General features: G+C 40.0%; 1 protein-coding gene and 1 pseudogene across 1 annotated transcript; one reads left to right on the top strand and one right to left on the bottom strand.

Annotated features, from left to right (window-relative positions):
* The first annotated feature begins 6184 nt into the window (after positions 1-6184).
* LOC148122255 (tripartite motif-containing protein 43B pseudogene) lies at positions 6185-10815 on the top strand (annotated as a pseudogene).
* Positions 10816-14390: 3575 nt separating this feature from the next.
* LOC125401431 (tripartite motif-containing protein 43-like) lies at positions 14391-18328 on the bottom strand. The gene is made up of 5 exons (XM_087905920.1): positions 17918-18328; positions 17264-17359; positions 16480-16710; positions 15642-15664; positions 14391-14481 (listed from the first exon to the last, which is right to left on the bottom strand). Exons 1-5 carry the CDS (start codon positions 18326-18328, stop codon positions 14391-14393), a joined length of 852 nt encoding a protein of 283 aa, XP_087762046.1.
* Positions 18329-22466: the final 4138 nt, after the last annotated feature.

Here is a 22466-nt window from a genome sequence, read left to right as displayed (position 1 = left end):
GCAGCTTAGATAGGTGGAGTAGACAGAACAGGATGTTGGGAGCAAGAAGCAGGGTCAGAGAGAGCAGATGCCATGGCTCTCCTCTCCAAGATGGACGTGGGTTAGAATCATCCCAGTAAGCCACGATTTTATGGTGCTTCACACATTATTCGAAATGGGTTAATTAATATGTGAGAGTTAGCCAATAGGGGGCTGGAGACAATGGGCCAGGCAGTGTTTAAATGAATACAGTTTCCGTGTAATTATTTCTGGTGTAAACTAGCTGGGGAGCCGGGACCCCAGCGGGAACACAGCCTGCTGCTCCTTTTAAAACATAGTGTGACATTAAATTTCTAGAATGCCTGGCTAAGCTGTCTACAGTTCAAATTAACAAGCCAGAGAACTGTATGAGAATTCATAATCAATCTCCCTAGTGATCAGGGAAATGCAAATCAAAACCACTTTGAGATACCATCTTAACACCTGTCAGAATAGCCAAACTCAAAAACACCAATGATAGCCTATGCTGGAGAGGATGTGGAATGAGGGGAACACTCATCCATTGTTGGTGGGAATGCAAACTTGTGCAGCCACTGTGGAAATCAGTGTGGCGGTTTCTCAGGAAACTGGGAGTCAACCTCCCTCAGGACCCAGCAATTCCACCCTTGGGAATATACCCAAGAGATGCCCAATCATACTACAAAAGCATTTTTTCAACTATGTTCATAGCAGCACTATTTGTAATAGCCAGAACCTGGAAACAACCTAGGTGCCCCTCAATAGAAGAATGGTTAAAAAAGGTGTGGAACATATACACATTAGAGTTTTACTCAGCGGTAAAAAAACAATGACATCTTGAATTTTGCATGCAAATGGATGGAAATAGAAAACGCTTTACTGAGTGAGGTAACCCAGACCCAAAAAGAGGAAAATGGTATGTACTTACTCATGAGTGGATTCTAGCCATAGTTAAAGGTCTTTGAGCCTATAATTCGTGATCCTAGAGAAGCTAAATAAGAAGGTGAACATGAAGAAAATCTTATAGTTATCCTCTTGGATATTGGAAGTAGACAAGATTGCCAGGCAAACTTGGGTGCAGGGGGTGGGGTGGGGGTGGAAGTAAGAGGAGATGGTTAGAGAGAAGGGAGAGGGGGAGGATTGGGGATGGCTTGGGAGAATGGGAGGGGGGAGGAAGGATGGATATGGGACTAGGGAAGTATATATCTCAACTAAGGGAGCAATTTTAGGGTTTGCAAGAGTCTTGATTCTGGAGGGGTTCCCAGGTCCAAGGAGAGGTCCCCAGATTGTTCCCTGGGCAGCAGAGAAGAGCATACCTGAACTGGCCCTGGTCCATAACCATACTGATGAATATTTTGTATATCACCATAGATCCTTCATCGGGCGATGGATGGAGATAGAGATAGAGATACACATTGGAACACTGGACTTAACTCCCTAGGTCCAAATGAGAAGCAGAAGGAGGGAGAACGTGAGCAAGAAAGGCAGGACCAGAGGGAACCTTCATCTGACGATAGATGGAGATAGAGACGGAGACCCACATTGGAGCACTGGACTGAGACCTCAAGGTCCAAATGAGGAGCAGAAGGAGAGAGATCATGAAAAGGGAAATCAGAACCGTTTGGGATGCATTCACCCTCGGATACAAGGGGACTGATCGAATGAGAGCTCACCAAGGCCAGCTGGACTGGGACTGAACCAGCATGTGATCAAACCGGAGTCTCTAAATGTGACTGACGTGGGGGCTGACTGAGAAGCCATTGTCAATGGCACTGGGTTTTGTTTTGTCTGTATGTACTAGCTCTCTGAGATCCTAGTCTGTTTGGATGCTCACCTTCCTAGACCTGGAGGGAGAGGGGAGGAACTTGAACTTCCCACAGGGCAGGAAACCCTGACTGCTCTTAGGACTGGAGAGGAAGGAGGGGTGGGAGTGGGGGGGAGGAGAGGGAGTGGGGAGAATGGGAGGGTAGGGGGAGGAGGGGAGGAAGTGGAAATTTTTATAAACAAATAAATTAATTAATAAAAAAAGACAAAAACTATAACACAAAAAAAAGAAATGAAAAGGGGGACATAACCACAGACACAGAGGAAATTCAGAGAATCATTAGATCTTACTACGAAAGTTTATATGCAGCAACCAGCTTTTATTTTGGCCCTTTCAGTAAAATGTCTGGCCCTGAGACAGATGCAGTATTATGGCCCTCTGGATGTTGAGGAACCAAACTGCTGAAAGACAAGATAGCCAAGGTCATGGCTAAGAACCAGAAGAGCTTGCACTGCCCCCCTCACATCCCTAGTTAATTGGGGGAGTACTTTTCTTTACAAGGAAAGGCAAGAACATTTCCTAACCAATAGGCAGAGCCTATTGTCCAGAGGTAAGGGTGTGTTTCACTTGAGAGATCTCAGTCAGGTCAGGGCTGAGCAGGCAGTCTAATTCCAATTCCTAGGGAGAGTACCTGGCTTTCAGACCTACTGAAGTACTGTGGTTTCAGGAACGGTGGGCTTGGACATTCCAAGGATGAACCCAGAACATAAATAACAAAGATAATACCACACCAGGGCTACATTCCCTTTTTTTGCTAAGTTATCTTCAGGTAAAATGCCACAGGCACCTCTGGAAGAGCTCCTGCCAAGTTTGGTTTGGTTTTACAACATCAGACAGGGACAAGGGATAAGAGCCTGGGTGCCAGAAAGGAAGAAAGACCCTTGAGAAGGATCAGAGTTCAGCAGAACCGAACTAGATCCACAGTTGCCAGCCACACCTGGTCCAAGCCCCTGTAGGGGCCAGCTAGAAAATGGACAGTGTCCCTAGAAGGAGGGGCTGAAATATGGGTCCTCCCTTGACTGCCTGGGGATGCTATGTCTGTGTATGATTCCTGCAGATGCATCACTCACATGGGCCTCATCCTCAGACAAGATTCTTCCCATGCTTTTCTGTCTTCACCAACTGTGGTGGTTTGAAAGAAAATGGTTCCCAAAGAGAGTGACACTATTAAGAGATGTGACCTTATTGGAGGAAGTGTGTCACCTTGGGGGCACGTAGCCTTTGAGGTCTCTTTTCTCAACCTTCACTCAGTGTGACAGTCAGTTAACTTCCTGTTGCCTCTGAGTTAAGTTGTACATCTCTACACCAGAAACAAATCTTGCAGGCTGTCATGCTCCCTCCCTACCACCATGCTCCCCGCCATGATGACAATGGACTGGACCTCTGGCACTAAAAGTGAGCCATCCCTATTAAATGTTGTCTTTATAAGATTTGCTGTGGTCCTGGTGTTTCTTCACAAGCCTAATTAAGACACCAACACTTGTTTGGAGCATCACTCTGTACTGCTCCTGTCATGCCTGGACAATTCATCACAGCCTGTTGACTCGCTCTCAGTTCTGAACTTTACATTTCTTTTGGTAAAGAAACTGTGGTTTCTCATTCCTAGCAGGTGAAGAAAGAATCTTTGGTCCCAATAAAAGGGAGCAGGAAGAGGCCTGGCAGATGAGGCCCTAATAACATCTACTGACTTAAGCAAAAGCTTGATCCTATGGTCTCCACAGAAGGACAATGGATCTTCCAACAGGACTTTACCAACCATGGTGGGCTTGGGCTGCAGGCTGCTGTGGCAGCCTAGTGAAGGGGGTTCTGAAAAATAACTGGTACAGCTGGTATACCCTGCCCCCACTTATTTCTAGAAACTTCCTCTCTGGAAAAATCTCCCATTCTCCTTTCAAATTGAAAAATTAAGAATATAGAAAATAAAAACACCTCTTCTGTAACTCAGAAATATTGCAGAAAGGAACGCAGAGTCAAGGGATTGAGAAAAAGGTCAAATATTCTAGATAATACTCAACAAGAGCTTGCAGAAGAATGGGCACCACGCAATTAAGAATTGCTTTGATGTTTGTGGAGTTCTTTGGAGCATTTTAATGACCAAGAAAAAGGGTGGGGACATATCTAGGAGATCTGGGCAGTTCTAGGCTGGGGCAAACAGCATTCTGACACCCCAGTGTAACCCCAGGAGGCAGAACTGCCCAGAGGTTACAGTGTTGGTATCTGCATGGAGAAGATCCAGGTACCCAAGCCGTAACAACCTGTGGGACTCTGCAGAGCCTATAATCTATGTGGGAACACTAGCAAGACTGAGGACAGAGGGAGAATGAGACAAAGGCCTGTATCTTGAAGTATGTAATGAGGTGATATCTATTATCTTACATTATAAAGATATTTATGCATTAAAGAAGGTTCTTGTAAAATTAAAAAATAAATAAAAATAATAATAATAAAAATAAGTGCCAATTGCCACTTACCAAAAATGATTTTGCTCCAATTTGATCATCTTTGTAAATATAATGTGAGTTACAGGAATAGAAAATTTTAGAATTATTCATACACAGTTTTTTGTTACCCTCATGTACTATGCTCAAGGTATTTACATGATACTTTTTCATTTTTATCAGTTTCTAAATTCTAAGAATATTTTTAGAGCATTTCTTTATGTATTTCATTGATGCATAATGTGTCAATACCTCTAAATCAATAAACATATAATATATGAAAATTAAATGCTTTGAATGAATTGACAATTTTTAGTATTTAGAAATATTTTCCAAAATATTGTGCATAAAAATGAAAACTCAAGATTTAGGTAAGTATTTTTTGGTATTTTTCTGTTATAAATTACAGGAAGATATCACAGAGTGAAATAATACTTGTTAACAGTTTACCGTCTTGGAAGAAGTGACTATGCCTGCTAGTGATTGATTTACAAGGTTGAAATTGTATATGTGTTTTATTTGTCTAATACATCAGGAAAAACTAATCACACTATTCTATTTATGAAAGCAAAGCCTGGTTAAAATCTGTCACAATTTTTTTTTAATTCTGTGTTCAATTTTTACTATTTCTGTGTGCTTGTAAATTATTTTGGATTGAAATACCTGCTATTGGTGCATAAATTTCTGAAAGAGGACCATCAAATGAGTTAAGCAAGGCAGCATTAGAATAAAAATCTCTTTTCTAGACTGATCTTGACAGTGTGTATTAGTCCTGATTTATGAGTTACACAGGACCAGCAATTAAAGACACTGACTCCATTTGCTTCAGATTCTGGAAGGTTAAGTTATTTGCAGGATATTTTCCTCATTCAAACCAAGATTATTAATTTGTGCAGGGTTTTAAAGAGAAGGGGAATGGGCACCTGTTGATTAGATAGCCAAGATTCAAATAATCATGAGACCCTCATTTATGCCTCTAGGGTTCATCCCAGACACTCAAGCCAGGACTTGTATTTTTGGTAAGCATACAAGTCTCCACATAGTGTTCCCTAGTTTTTTACTCTATAAAAAACTAGTATAGCTTTAGTATAGACACGGAAACCTCTGGGCATGTCCGGGAAGACTTATTTGGGATAGATTCACTGCTATTGGGAAGATCCACACTAAACACTTATGAGATCATTTTACCACTCCATGGTTTGTGCTCTCAAACTAAAGAAAAAAGGGGAAGAGGAGATGAGCAACAAGTGTGTTTGCTTTTTCCCTCCTGATTTTGAATGCCATGAGAACAGGTATCTAAAGCTCCTGTCGCCATTTCCTCCCTGCCACGGTGTACTATGTCCTTGAACTAAGAGTGAACAGAAATTCTCATTCTTGTTAGATATTTGTGGCAGAAAAAATACAAGAAGCTAATATTGCCTTCAGATGTCAAGGGGAGAGAGAGACAATAAGATGTGAGTGATTAAGATGCTAAAATCAGAAATCAAAGCAAATCATTTACTAGTGACTGTGTGAAGTATGGAGTGTTTTCTTGGGTAGACAACAAGAGAAGTGGGTGTTTAATCTACATATACCTACAGCGAAAGAATAACACATGGAATTGAAGGAGTCTGTTCACTCACTCCAGCGTATATTTCTCTATATGCACTGAGAGAGCCTGTGTTAGACTTTGAACTAAGGTACTAAGTTTGAGGGAGTCTCCAAAAAAGGTGCAGATGTTAGAGAACATAATGTCATTGGATCAATTTGTATTTCTGTAAAATAGTATAACAGGAAAGATTAGCGACTGCATCCTACACTAATCAAAAAACAAAGCCTGTCTTGCCATACACTGAACTGAAACACAACTTGAATCAAACTTTGTGCAGGAACTAGTTTCTCTGGGTTCCAATAATAGCAAGTCTGCTTTTCCTCCTTCAGAAAAATGGAGTCTGACTTCTCACAAGCCTTTCAGGAAGAGCTCACCTGCTTCATCTGCCTGAGCTACCTTACAGACCCAGTCACCATAAGCTGTGGCCACAGCTTCTGTCAAGTTTGCCTCCACCTTTCCTGGGAAGACAACCAGGTTTCTGTCCATTGTCCTATTGTAGGGAACCATCCCAGCAGAAGGACTTCAGAACCAACAGTTCTGAAGAAGCTGGTGTCCATAGTCAGACAAGCCAGCCTCATGAAGTACCTGAGCTCTGATGCCCACAAGTGTGTGACCCCCAAGGAGACCAAGGGGATCTTCTGTATAGAGAACAGCATCTATCTTTGTCGACTCTGCTCTGACTCTCATGGGCACAGACATCACAGACACTGTCCCATTGAAGCAGCTGCTGAGGGTCAAATGGTAAGTGATGCTTCTGAGAGAACTTGAAAACTTAAGAGAGAGGCTCAGCAGACCACAGGTTGTTGGTTTTTCCTGCTTTGAGGAAACCACTGTTTTTAGAATGGTGGCACTTTATTAACAGTCAATGAAGAAGAGTGACTATAAAGATAAACATTTCTTGGGAAACCCATGAGTGTAAAGATCATTTCTACTTCATGGTCATTGGAAAGTGAAATACTATATTCATATCTTTTAAAAGTGTTTATGTCTGAAACTAAATTAAAACTACATTGGAATCAAATAGAGAGAAACATCTTGAAATCCCAATCTTATACATATCATCTAGACATTAGTCATAATTATTAATCACTTTCATGAATAAATGGGTTTGCTGTTTTTCCTATTTCTATGTTCTGAAATTTAAAACTCATAAAAACTAAAAGTAAAAAAAAAATGAAATTCTTCTACTCTCACTAAAGTAATTGCATTTATTACCCAAGAGTCTGTTCATCAGCACTGCTTATCAGAAGTTAGTGTTTATTGTTTCTAACAGGAGAGACTTCTAAAACAAATGGCATCATTATGAGAGAAGATCCAAGAAAATGAAGAGAATCTAGAGGCAGAGAAAAGGATGATAACTCTGTGGAAGGTGACTATGAGATCCATGTGGAAAACCAAGGTGAGGCAGATAATTTTGAAAATCATCATTCAAGATATGAGTGTAAGGCATGGGATACGATATAAGGAAAACATTTTCTTTTTTTTTCATTTCCCCCTTTTCTGTTTATTTATTTATTTATTTACTAAATTTATTTATTTATTAGGAATTTCCACCTCCTCCCCGCCTCCCTTTTCCCTCTCCCTCCCCACTTCCCCCTCCCTCTCTAGTCCTAAGAGCAGTCAGGGTTCCCTGCTCCATGGGAAGTCCAAGGTCCTCCCCCCAACATCCAGGTCTAGGAAGGTAAGCATCCAAACAAACCAGGCTCCCACAAAGTCAGTCCATGCAGTAGAATTAAAAACCAGTGCCATTGTCCTTGGCTTCTCAGTCAGCCTTCATTGACAGCCACTTTCAGAATGTCCAGTTTGATCACATGCTCCATCACTCCCAGTCCAGCTGGCCTTGGTGAGCTCCCATTAGATCAGTCCCACTGTCTCAGTGGGTGGACGCACCCCTCGTGGTCCTGACTTCCTTGCTCATGTTCTCCCTCATTCTGCTCCTCATTTGGACCTTGGGAGCTCAGTCCAGTGCTCCAATGTGGGTCTCTGTCTCTATCTCCATCCATCGCCAGATGGAGGTTCTATGGTGATACACAAGATATTCATCAGTGTGGCTATGGGACAAGGCCGTTCAGGCACCCTCTCTTCTGCTGCCCAAGGAACAATGTGGGGACCTCTCCTTGGGCCTGGGAACCCCTGCAGAGTTAAGACTCTTGCAAACCCTAAAATGGCTCCCTTAATTAAGATATTTACTTCCCTGCTCCCATATCCACCCTTCTTCCATTCCATCCATCCCATTCCCCAAGCTCTCCCGAATCTTCCCCTTCTCCCTTCTCTCTACCCATCTCACCTTACATCCACCCCACACACACACACACCCCTGTGCACCCAAGTTTTGCCTGGCAATCTTGCCTATTTCCAATATCCAGGAGGATAACTATATGATTTTCTTCAGGTTCACCTTCTTATTTAGCTTCTCTAGGATCACGAATTATAGGCTCAATGTCCTTTAATTACGGCTAGAATCTACTTATGAGTGAGTATATACCATATTCTTCTTTTTGGGTCTGGGTTACCTCACTCAGTAAAGCGTTTTCTATTTCCATCCATTTGCATGCAAAATTCAAGATGTCATTGTTTTTACCGCTGAGTAAAACTCTAATGTGTATATGTTCCACACCTTCTTTAACCATTCTACTATTGAGGGGCACCTAGGTTGTTTCCATGTTCTGGCTATTACAAATAGCGCAACTATGAACATAGTTGAACAAATGCTTTTGTAGTATGATTGGGCATCTCTTGGGTATATTCCCAAGGGTGGAATTGCTGGGTCCTGAGGTAGGTTGACTCCCAGTTTCCTGAGAAACCGTCACACTGATTTCCACAGTGGCTGCACAAGTTTGCATTCCCACCAACAATGAATGAGTGTTCCCCTTACTCCACATCCACTCCAGCATAGGCTATCATTGGTGTTTTGATTTTAGCTATTCTGACAGGTGTAAGTTAGGAAAACATTTTCTGATGCTCTCTAATTCTGAGAGTAAAATATACCTCTGCACGTGGAAATGATGGTCTGGCTGTGTGGCAGAAGAGTCTGAGTCTAATGAGTGAATTGCTGACAGTTCAGCACACTGCATTAGACTCTAGGTATGCACATAGACTCCCAAATTTCCTGAATGTTTTCTGTTGGGAACCTTTTAGATGTAACATTTTCTCTGAGTGATGAATCTATTTCTTCTATTGTGTCTTCAATACCTAATATTCTACTTGCCATCTCTTGTATTCTTTTTTTGATGCTCACATCTTCAGTTCCCATTCCCTTAGCTATATTTTTCATTTCCAGCAGGATTCCCTATATTTGTGTTTTCTTCATTGCTTCTATTTCCATTTTCAGGTCTTGAGTAGGTTTTTTTTTTCATTTGTTTCTTTGGGGTTCCTTTTTTTCTTACTTTCTTCTAGGAATTTACTGATTTCTTCCAATTGTTGTTAATCTTTTTCTCAATTTCATGAAAGGTTTTCTTTCATATCCTCTTTAAGGATCTCTATCATTTTTATAAAGCCATTTTAAGGTCATTTTCTCATGTTTCAGCTGTGTTGTGTAGATCATGTAGGATATCTGGGTCTGATAATGCCATATTGCCCTTGGATTGTTCATATACGATAACTTGGTTCTGGAATGCCACATTGCCATTTCTGTTATTGATTGTGTTCTTACATTGCTGTTTAGGTATCTGAATTTGGAATGATTATAGGCCTAGATGTTGATGTTGGTGTTTGTCTTTGTTGAATAAGTAGTTTATTCTTGGTTTCTCTTTTCTCTCTGTTCTGCTGGACTAAATGACAAATGATTCTCGTGACTAGCAAGCACCCATGTATATTATGGATTCCCGCCTAGCGTTTAGTGACTAGGATGATCCCTAGATCTGGCCTGGCTTCTAGCATTGCTGCAACCAACATGGTATTCCAGTAAAATTGTTGTAACTGGAGTCTTAAGATCCCAATTGTGGCCTGATAAATTGGAAGTCTTCTTCCAAAGTTATAGACCAGGATATGGAGCCCAGTGTGTGTGTGTGTGTGTGTGTGTGTGTGTGTGTGTGTGTGTGTGTCTGTACATGCAATCTGGTGTTTTGGGGTAGACTTAAAGACATTTTGTGGGTGGTGATCAGTGGGCAGTGCCTTTCCTGGATTGCTAAAAACCAGCCTGGCATCTGGTATAACCTAAGACTTTTTCCAAAATGAAGGATATGGTGCCCAGTGGAGCTGCACAGTCTGGTGTTGTTAGACAGGCTCAAATAGGTTTAGCAGGGGTGATTGGGTAGTGTCTTCCCTAGTATCCCTCAGTTCAGTTTATCCTCTAGTAAAACAGCTGGGACTATGTGCCCCACTGTAGAACCCAAGAAGGGAGAAGCCTGGTGTTGCTGTGCAAGCTTTAAGGAGTGTTAGCTGGCAGTGGATGGTCTGTAACCTGGGGTCCTAGGTCCTACCTGGCCTGTGGTAAAGCAGAAAGCTTCTGAAATTGTAGAACAGAATATGGATATGGACTCTCTCTCTCTCTCTCTCTCTCTCTCTCTCTGTGTGTGTGTGTGTGTGTGTGTGTGTGTCTGTGTGTGTCTGTGTGTGTGTGTGTATGCACACTCTGCGATTGTTGGATAAGTTTAGGCTTAAATAGATTTTTATGGACAGTGGGCAGTAGGTGGAGTCCTACCTGGGGTTCCTAGAACCAGCATGGCCTCCTGTGATTGCATAGACTGTGAGCCCTAGTGTTATACTCAGGGGAGGCAATGGAGTCTGAGGTTGCTAAACAGGTTTAAAGGTGTTTAATGAATGGTGAACTGTGTCTTCCCTGTGATCCCTAGGAACATTGTGGCCTCCAGACTGTGAATCCTAGTGTGGAGCCCACAGAAGGGGCATCTCAACATTCTCACCTTCCAAGTTCTATAGAACAGGTCACTGTGATCTTAACAATCAACAGCTTATCTTGCCCAAAGGTCCCCAATTGTTCCCCAACTCTCTCCAAATCAACATGATCAGGTTTATTAGAGTAATACCCCACAATTCTGGTAATAAATTGTCTTAATTTGGAGTACTATTGTTGAGATGAAAGATGTTGGCCAAAGCAGCATTGGTTGTAAAGGGATTGTTTGGTTTATACTACCATATCACTATTCATCATCAAAAACAGTCAAGACAAGAACTCACACAGCATAAGAACCTGGAGACAGGAACAAAATCACAGGAAATGGAGTGGTCCTACTTACTGACTTGTTCACTATGGATGCTCAGCCTACTTTCTTGGAGAACCCAAAACCTCCAGCACAGGGAAATCCCTACCAACATTGGTCTGTTCCCTTCCTCATCAATAACTAAGAAAGTGTTTTACAGACTTGCCCACAGTGAGTTGTTATCGGGTTGTTACAAGTAGAGAGGGGCCCTTTGTTTGTCCCGGTCACCCGGCTAGCTTACACCCAAAATAACAACACAGAAACTGTATTCATTAAAACACTGCTTGGCCATTAGCTCTAACTTTTTATTAGCTAACTGTTAGATATTAGTTTAGCCCATTTCCATTAATCTGTGTATCACCACATGACTGTGGCTTACCAGCAAGATTCTAACCAGCATCCCTCTCATGCAGAAGATCCATGGCGTCTCTCACTCTGCCCTTCTTCCCAGCATTTAGTTCTGTCTTCTCCACCTACCTAAGTTCGGCCCTATCAGGCCCAAAGCAGTTTCTTTATTCATTAACCAATGAACAGAAGAACCTCCTACACCAATGGGAGCATTTTCTCATACATGGTTACCTTCTCTTAGATGATCGTAAACTGTTTCAATCTGAAATAAAAGTAACCAGTATATCTGTGCTCCTACTTAGCATCAAATGTAGTAAAATTTTATATAGCTGCAACACTTATAGATCTCTCTCTCTCTCTCTCTCTCTCTCTCTCTCTCTGTGTGTGTGTGTGTGTGTGTGTGTGTGTGTGTGTGTGTGTATAACTGTACAGTATTTTTATTGGGTTAGATTTCAACTGAGGGTCCTCAGCATGCTTTGAAAGTGCTCTAGTAATCTCAGGCCTTAGTCCTAATGAATAATTATAACAATTTTGTAGTAACAAATGTAAGACAAAACCACTTTGAAAGGAAGTGTTCTTTGTGGAATATGTGGACCAGAGATGAAAATGCAATGTAGTCAACCCTCTTTTTCATTTTTTTGTATTTAAAATACCAAAAATTATAGGAATAAAAAATGCCCCGCGCTACCTTCTCGCCAGCAAGAACGACGCGGGGCACTTAGGATTCTTCTGCAGTAAAGCTTTAATGCGTCTTGAGAGGGAGAGCATCAGCTTCCAAAGCGGAGACCCAGAATGAGGGGAACCCAGCCCTTATAAAGGAAACAGTCCTCGCTTCTGACGTGTCACTCTTGGATTGGTCCGCTGCCCATTATCCCAGATGATGCCTCGGAAGTAGGCAGGGACGCAGCAGTAGAGAGTTACCAAGCACAGGCGCTGGGATTAAAGGCGTGTGCTACATCACCTTGAACTCACAGAGATCTGCCTGTCTCTGCCTCCCAGGCATTGGGACCAAAGGCGTGTACTACCACGCCTTGAGGTCACAGAGGTCAATCTGCCTCTGCCTCCCAGGCATCAGGACTAAAGGCGTGTACCGCCACACCTTGAGGTCACAGAGGTCAATCTCTACCTTTGTTCCTTGAAGCAATGGAGAATGTGGTTGCGGCCCGCCACAAAAAAAAGTAACATTACCGTAGAAAAATGCTTCACACTAAAGTACTGGATTATATCTTAAAACTTGGTCTTGTTTGGCCACCAGAGAAGAGAGTCCAGACAGGGTCACTGAAGGTGCCATGAGGATATCCATATATGAGAGAACTCTTGGCAACACTCAGGAAACTTAAACATCCATCCTCATGATCAAGGAGCACGTCAACCTGGCCCAGTGGCTTCTCTATATAGTGATGGAAATCTAGATTCGTGGTGAGGAGACTGTAATGATTCCTCTCTTCACACAGAAAAGAAGAAAGGCACCTCAGTTTCAACCGGTTGGTTTGTATTCTGTAACCAGGAATCCATACAGACCCTTACAGTCCAGTCTCAAGAGTCTTTCAAATCCAGTTTCCAGTAATATTCCCTGAGTTGAAGCTCTGTGATCCCCCAGGAGGCCAAATAGCATTCAACAGGATCCACAGATGTATCTTGATGTTAAGGTCTAAAGCTGAATCTTCTCATGACATTAAATAGGTTCATGTTGTAATGGAGTATGATTTAATTTTCAAAGAAATGCACTGTGGAAAAAGCCAACATTTTAGTTAAAATGACTATTTACATTCACAAGGGAAACAGGTCCCTAGAGTCTTCTTGGATTTCAAAAACATGCTAAGACTAGAGATTAAATATGACTGAGATACATCAAAGACAAGGATTTCCACAAGAAACAGAGTACTAGCATGATGAAAAGTTTTATGTAACTTTTCTGTAGATGATGTAGAAGAGGAAACCTTAGCTTATTTCTGGCAGATGACCTCTAATTACACCTAGCAAAAGGATGGTATGTGTATTGCAGGTAGTGTCAGAGTAAAGCCTGTCCTCATAGGTCTACATAAAAAGTTATTCCTAAATAATGATCAGTGATCATTTTCATACTGTTGCTGTGATTTTCATGTAATTAGCCACATTCATCCTAAAGGAAGAGCAAAATATGCTTTAGAAATGGATCTCTCATAGCAATTGTTCTCCCTAACCTCTGGTTCCTCTGATACTCTTTCCCTGTGAGGTTACAGTTGCCTTTTAGATCTGCAAAGGGGATTTAGACACTGCCTCACGTCCTATCAATTTGTTTCATTTTCATTGCTCAAGAAAAATGACTTTGTCCATTTAATTAATCTATGATTTTCTTTTTCAGTTTCTTTTGAGATTAGGTCTTGCTCTTTATCCTTGACTATCATGGAACTCACTATGTTGACAAGGCTGCCCTCAAACCATTGGCAGTCCTACTCTGTCTGTGGTTTTGCTGTGTTTACAAATGTGCACCACTATACTGTGTGTATTTTTAATCAATGGAACATAATGTACCATAAGAAATCAACTGCCGAAGTTTTAAAGGAAAATAATCCATTACCTCCATCACTGGCTACATTTAATTTGAATTAGACTGCCCTGATTCATCATTCCTTATGCCTCATGAGCAACTGATATTCTCTTTTCAGCCAGTGTCACCTACACCATGAAAGTAGAATTCATTTCAATATTGTTCTTTTTTGTTTTGTAAAATCACAATGTGACTTAGAGATAGAGATATTTCAGGGGAGTAAAAATCATCAAAAAATCTCCATTATTGGATTTACTTAATTTTAATTAGACTGTCCTGATTTAAGTCACCATTCTTTATGACTCTCTTTTCAGTCAGGATCACCTACAACATGATATTGGTATTCATTTCTGTTTCTTTTCGACTGTGTGATTAAATAAGATCACAATGTGACCAACATAGGAAGATTTCTGGGGAGATAAAATACTTGTGTTTGTAAAGGTCATCTCATTGTTGAAGAGTACCTCTGGTCATTTTATCAATGAAGACACTCTGCTTTGAGCTAGTCGAAGCTTTCACTCAGTCCACTCAGGGCTAGGACATAGAATTCTAGTTTCATAGCCAGGGGCTTGCTTAGTCGCATTGAGTCACTCCTGCAAAGAGAAGAAAATATTGATTTGCTAGATGCTACAGATATCGTCACAGTGATTATTAAAAACTTCACTCCAGGTCTGTCAAGTGGCTCAGGGGATAATTTCCTTGCCACACAAGCATGACAACTTGAGTTTATCTCTTGTAACCCAAAGTGGAAGATGTCCCTCTCTAAATGCAAGCATGCTGTTAAAATAAAAATTCAGAGTTTCGTTCTCATGTCAGGACATGGGACAGAAAGAAAAAAGAATTTAGAAAAAAATTACTTTTCTTCATATTTGTTTTTATCTCTGTCGTACCTTGCATTGACTATATATGTCTGTATATGTCCATACAAAAATGTTTAAGTTTTCCACAATGAACAATGAATTTTCCTGCAGTAATCTTTGAAGTTTCCAGAAAGAAGATGGGGCCCCACAGCAACAACTCCACCTGGTTGATATGATGTCATGATGCTGATAGCACTACTATAAGACCTGTTTTGGTTACCAGCTGCTCAAGATGGTTCCAACTTGGTTGCCTGAAATGGTGTACTTTTTTTACAAAGTTCTGGCCAGAACTCCAAATAAGAACCCCAGAAAAACCCTGCCAAATACTCAAAGACTATTTGCAGTTATACAAGACAGTCGTCTTGGAACTTAACCATCATTTTACTTTCACAGGATCCCATAGAAACAACATCACACCCATGACAGCAGGAAGTAATTCTAGAAGATGACGTCCCTTCTCTCAAAAAAGTTTGTCCTCAGGGTTAGGGACATCATTTAGGAGTTGATTATAATTGGTATATGGTTGGGGGTTGGGGGGACTTTATAGGCTCAGGGATCTCTTTGGGAAAAAAGGGAAAAATTGGATGGGATAATAGATTAGTGCTACATAAGCATGACAACTTGAGTTTATTCCTTGGAGCCATGGTAGAAGGACAGCACTGTACCCTCAAAGTTGCCTTCTGACCTCCACACACGTGCAATGGCTCTTATGCATTCACATGAACACATATTCACACACACACACATCAATATACAAAATCAAATACAAATAACTCAAACACATCATACACAAACAATTGAGTATTTTAAGTATAAAATATATCTGCACTTTTCCTAAGGAACCTTAGTCAATTTTATAGCATATTTCAGCTTACGGTGATAGCTAAACTCACCTTCTGAATATGTCATCCAAATCCTGCAAAGAACAAGAATAACTTAGATTACTGGAGAAATGGCATATAATGTTTGTTTAAGAAGTTCAGATCAAAGTCAATCACCATAACAATAACAATGACCATCACTTATCTACCCTGAAATTTTATATTTATGTCTCATGATAATGCCAATGAGGCAGATTTGTAGAATTCAAATTCTTGATGAACTAAGATGTAAGAGGAAAATTTGAGAAGGAAATGGGTATTGATTGTACATTGCTTTTGAATCCCCAAATGTCTTCAAAGTTAATGCTCCCTGAGTTTCAACAAAATGTACTGAGAAATACTTTAACTAAGGGAACTTCAAAAAGTATGACGCCAACCCTGCGTGGTGTCTCATGCCTCTAATTCTAGAATTCAGGGCATAGAGGCTAGATTACTGTGAGCTGGTAGATAACATACACCACAGAATAGGATTCTAACTCAAAATCCCGACTTCGAAAACAACTCTCAAAAACACAGATTTCAAACAGAAGAAATTAAGTATTAGTTTTTTCTAATATTATGCAAATAACCAAGAGGAGCTAATGAAGTATGGAGACAGAAACCCCTGATTTGACTTTCTGAGAAGCAGGCTACAAAAGCAATCTATTAGGACCTATTCCTTGGGGAATCTTCTGACACTTTTTTATGACATGTTTTTGCAAGATTATTACAGAATTTAGGATCTCCAGATATTCATGAAAGAGAAACACCCTAACAGAAATTTAGGGAATATTGAAAGATATCTTAGTATAGCAATCCCCAGCGTTGCATTAAGGCAATAAAGCCTTTTCCTGCACACCTTCGTGCTCACCTGCAGCAGTACCACATATGGTTCCTGGGACATCGCCATCAGCTCGTGATACACTTTTCTTAGTTGTTTGCTCTTTTGAACCATCATAGCTTCACTTTTCCAGAGTTTGTCTAAATAATAATTGCCTTTTCTTTTCATACGCTCAATATGCTCTTCTTCCTGTTCAGAGAGGTCTGGGTAGCATGTCCTGTACTCTGCCCTGATCCTTTCTTCTCTTAGAATCAAGCAGTCCTGAAAAAAAGGGGACGTTATCAATTATATTTGCAAAATATTGTATCCTACTTCATTACATTCTTCTATGCTTTGGCAAACAATTTCTACTACTGTGCTGAATAACTCTGATGGACTGCGCCCCCACTTATAAGAAAACGTAAATTCCTTGATTTCATTTATTTCTTTTTCATTAATTAAACAGGTTACCAAAGCCTAAGCATTTTTATCTATGGAAGAGATCCAGAGGTGCCTGAAAAAATGATATTGCTTGATAATTTATATGTTCATTCAAATATGAAACTCTGCATGTAGCAATTAGAATTCAGGGTACAGTTCTAGAGTCTAATGCAGCATGCTAAACTGTCAGCAATTCACTTCTTAGTCTCAGACTCTTCTGCCACACAGCCAAACCATTCTTTTCATGTACAGAGCTATATTTTACTCTCAGAATTAGAGGTCATCAGAAAATGTTTTCCTTGTATCACATCCTATGCCTTATACTCGAATCTTGAATGATGATTTTTGAAAATATCTGCCTCAACCACAATTTCTGTATAAATCTCGTATTCACCTTCCACAGAGTTATCACTCTTTTCTCTGCTTCTAGATTCTCTTCATTTTCTTGGATCTTCTCCCATAATGATTCCATTTGCTTCAGAAGTTTCTCCTGTAAGAAACAATGAATATTAATCTTCTGATAAACATTAATGATGGACAGACTCTTGGACATTAAACAAGGTAACTTTGATGAAAGTAGAAAGGCTACAATGCTTTTTTTTTACTTTGTAACTGAGAGTTTTAGATTTAAGAAAATAGAAATAAAATAATTATCTTTTGCTCAGTTAAAGTGATTAATAACTCTGACTAACATCTGGCTAATTTGAATAAGATTGGGATTCCCAGATGTTTCTCCCTAGCTGACTCCAATATATTTTTTCTAATTTTTTCTTTAGTCACAGACAATTAAATAAATATATTAATATATATTAGTATATTTTAGTATTTGACTTCCCAGAGACCTAGGCACAATATATCATGAAATAAAAGTAATCTTTACACTCACAGGTCTTCTAAGAGATGTTTATATTTATAGCCAGCCTTTCTTTATTAATTTTTAATGAAGTGTCACCACTCAGTGGCTTCACCGTAATCAGGACCAGCATCTTCCTGTGTTCAGCTGAGCCTCACTCTCCAGGTTTCATGTTCTCTAAGAAGCATCACTTACCATTTGACCCTCAGCAGCTGCTTCAATGGGACAGTGTCTGTGACCTCTGTGCTCATGGGAGTCAGAGCAGAGTCGACAGAGGTAGATCCTATTCTCCATACAGAAGATCCCCTTGGTCTCCTTGTGGGTCACACACTGATGCTCCTCAGAGCTCAGGTACTTCATGAGGCTGGCTTGTCTGGCAATAGACACCAACTTCTTCAGAGCAATGTTGGTTCTGAAGTCCTTCTGCTGGGATGGTTCCCTACACGTAGGACAAAGAACAGGAACCTGGCTGTCTTCCCAGGAAAGGTGGAGGCAGGCTCGACAGAAGCTGTGGCCACAGCTTATGGTGACTGGGTCTGTAAGGTAGCTCAGGCAGATCAGGCAGGTGAACTCTTCCTGGAAGGTTTGTGAGAGGCCTGACTCCATTTTTCTGAAGGAGGAAAAGCAGAATTACTATTATTGGACCCCAGCGCAGCAGGAGACTGCACAAGATTTGATTCAAGTTGTGATTTAATTCTGTGTATGCCCAGACAGTCTTGATTTTTCCATGACAAAATTTCAAGGTAAGTATAGGATTACAGTTGTTGATGTTTTCTGTTTCACTCTTCTTGACATAAATGAAAATGATCTGGTGACCTTCCGTGCTCTAAAACCTCATCTTTTTTGCAGACTATCTATTTAGTGCTTTGGTTACAGGTCAAGACAGGCTCCCTTAGAGTTTAGGGAAAAAGTATAAAATGGGGTGAAGTCACTCCTTGAATTCCACGTGCAGCAGGGGACAATAGTCGTTTATCCTGTCACTTGTGTTATTTTTAACAAAACACTGCTTGACCAGTAGTCAGGCAGGAAGTAGAGGCAAGGCAACCATGCAGAAAGTAGAAGGGGGGCGGGTGATGATAACAACAGAATTCTGGAAAGAGGAAAAAGAGTCAGTCTGCGGTCGTCATCCAGAAACGGAGAAAGCAAGATGTGCCTGCCTCAGCGAAAAAGGTACCAATCCACATGGCTAACACAGACAAGAATTAGGGGCTAATATAATTTATAAGAGTTGATAAGAATCCTAAGCTAGTAGGTCAATCAGTTTATAATTAATATAGACCTCTACGTATTTCTTTGGGACTGAACATCTGCAGGACCTGGTTGGACAGAAACTTCAGTCAACAAATAGCACCCAGCGTGGGCAACTGCATCCACAGAAAACCTGAGAGAGCTTGGGACGTAATTCTAGACACAAAACAACAGGGTTAAACATGGCTTCTTTGTAACAGCAATTTCTCAGGTTTGCTCTCTTTGCTAGAGACAAGCATATCTGATGTAAGAGAGGCTTCCTGACTTAGCTTTAGATGGAAAACCTTACAGCTCTTTTAAGAGGTCCTGCCACAAAACACTTAAATGGTGTTGATTTAAAAAAAACTTACTGCATGCTTTTCGGTGGTGTCAGGAACTCCATATAGTTGTGACAATAAACATGGCTCCAGTCAGTACCTCTACCATAAAGCTAGGCTCTCAGAAACCTAAGGAATGGGTTGGATCCAGCTGTCAAAGCCACGACTTTAATTCTAGCCAAATCGCTCAACAAATTAAAGACTCATGTAGCTAGAAAAAGTACAGTAAAGACAAATTCAGATTTTTAAAAAAAAAAAAAAAACCTCTAAATGGTTGACAGTGTGTTTAAAAATATATGTAGGTTTGGGAGAAAAAAGAAAAAGAATAAAGTCCTTAAAATAAAAAAGAAAGAAAGAGAATAGTTGGGTTTGGTGGCACATACTTTTAATCCCAACACTTGGGAGATAGAGGCAGATGGATCTCTGTGAGTTCAAGGTGTGGTGGCATACACCTTTAATCCCAACACTTGGGAGGCAGAGGCAGGCAAATCTCTGTGAGTTCAAGAACAGCCTGATCTATAGAATGAGATCCAGGACAGCTAAAGATACACAGAGAAACCCTGTCTCAAAAAGCCAAAAGTTAAAATAAAAAGAAATAGAGTTTAAAATAAAGCCACATAAAAATGAAACATACACAGAGAGTCTGGATACTGTATGATATTGTGTTGTCTTTGAGTTTGATGGTTGAGGAATGAGCAAAAGATGCTTAAAGATATTTGATTATAAATGCTGCTAGATTAATCCAACATATATATTTTGAAAATGCCTTGACTTCAAAATTTAAGTAAAAAGGTATGTTACAAAATTTAAGTAAAAAGGAGAAGAGGTATTACTTTTGTTTCCACAAGAAATGAGAAGCTGTGGATTCATTCTGGGCTAACAAAAATTAAGTCTGATCAAGGAAGACTACCTGAGAAATCTCTGATAAGAGCGGATGGTCCAGAGGTCTTAGTTCTACATCCAGAACAATTTCAAGACTGCTAGCTGAGATTATGAAGACTCACAGAATTTTCCAGTCAGGACTTGACCATAATTCTAAATTTTCTTTAGGTCCCTGTTACATAACCAGCATCCCCAATCAGCAGGAAGTAGCCTTGAAAACTATGCCCACATTCCAAAAAAATGGAATATGGATTTTTGTCTTGGTTTAGAATGTTGGATATAAGTTGTTATGGATAATGGGCAGGAGAAAAGCTAAGCAAAGGAGATTAGATTCAGAGTTCTTTTTTTTTTTTTTTAAAAAAAGGGGGGGGGGAGTGCTATAGGACAATGATCTTTTATCCTGTCACTTGTATTATTTTTAATAAAACACTGATTGGCCAGTAGGAAAGGCAGGAAATATAGGCAGGGTGACCAGGCAGGAAATAGAGGTGGGATGATGAGAACAGGAGAATTCTGGGAAGAGGAAAAAGTTAGTCTGCAGCCGTCATCCAGACGCAGAGGAAGCAAGATGTGACTGCCTCACCAAAAAAAGTTATCAAGTCACATGGCTAACACAGACAAAAATTACGGGCTAATATAAGTTATAAGAGCTAATAAGAAGCTTGAGCTAATGAGCCAATCAGTTTATAATTAATGTGGACCTCTGTGTATTTCTTTGGCACTGAACAACTATGTGACCTGGTGGGACAAAAACTTCAGTCGACACATGTGTTTCTTTCGCTCCAGATATGTGTAGTTTAAACACCTCCTTTTTTCTAGCCAAGAAAATACTCCCTGCTTCACAAAATACCTAGAAAATGTTTTGCATTTTAGCATCTTACTCATTCACATCACATTTGACCACCCCTTGATACAGGAAGGCAACAGTAGTTAACTTCTTGTCTTTCTGTTCCAAATACTTAGCAAACATAAGAACTTATTTTGACTCATAATTCATGGACAGTGTCCATCATGGCAGGCAAGAAATGGTGGCAGAAGCTTTAGATACCTGGTCTCATGGCCTCCAGAATAAGGAAGCTGAAAGCAAGCAACACTTGTTACACAACTCCTCCTCCCTTTTTTCTTCAGTTTGAAAGTCCCAACCATGGAATGGTGAAATGATCTCAGAAGGGTTTAGTGTGGATCTTCTCACCAGCCGTGAATTTACTCCAAATAATTCTTCACAGACATGCCCAGATGTTTCCATGTCTATAGTAAAGTCTTTCTATTTGAATGCTAGGGAACTCTCTGGGGAGACTTGTATGCTTACTAAAGATACAGTTCATATCTTTTGAGTTTATGGAATGAATCCTAGAGGCATGAATGATGCTACCATGACTATTTGAATTTTGGCTATCTAATCAACAGATGCCAATTCCCCTTCTCTTTGAATACCTACACAAGTCAATAATCTTGCTTGAATGAAACAGATATCTCCCAAATATCTTAAGCATCCAGGGTCTAAAGCAAATAGAGTCAGTGTCTTTAGTGTGTTGTCCTTTGTACTTCAAAAGCCAGGACTCATTGTTGAGATTAGTTTAGAAGAGACTGTAATTCCAATGCTGCCTTGTTTAACTTATCTGATTGATTCCTTTGGAATGTTATGCACTATAGTAGGTACTTTGATCCAAAATAACTTATAAGCACACAGAAATAATGAAAGTTAAACACAGAATTGAAAAAAAAATGTGTCAGATTTTAATCAGACTATGCTTTCATAAATAGAAGAGCTTCATTAGTTTTCCCTAATAAATTAGAGAAATAAATCCCACATATAATTCCAACCATATCAATGAATCACTGGTAGAATTAGCCACTTATTCCAAGATTGTAAACTACTAACAAACATTATTTCTCACAGTGATATCTTCCTATAATTTATAACAGAAAAAATGCAAAAAAAATCTTAACTAAATCTTGAGTTTTCACTTTTATACTTAATAGTTATAGAAAATATCTCTAAATACTAGTAATTTTCAACCCACTCAAAGCATTTAATTATTATATATTATATTTTACACCTAATTTAGAGGTATTGATACCTCGTGAATCTATGAACTACATACAGAAGGGTCTAAAAATAGTCGTAGAATTTGCAGAATGATCAAAAGTGAAAAATAGCACCTAAGTACCTCTGAGCACAATACATCATGGTAATGTAAGACTGTAATCTAAAATTATCTATCCTTGTAACTCACATTATATTTACAAAGAAAAATGACCAAATGGGAGCAGAATCTTTTTTGGTAAATAGCAAA

Source organism: Myodes glareolus, chromosome 4, assembly GCF_982192425.1.
Source record: "Myodes glareolus chromosome 4, mMyoGla1.1, whole genome shotgun sequence".
NCBI lineage: Eukaryota > Metazoa > Chordata > Mammalia > Rodentia > Cricetidae > Myodes > Myodes glareolus.
This window is presented reverse-complemented; position numbering and strand designations above follow the sequence as displayed.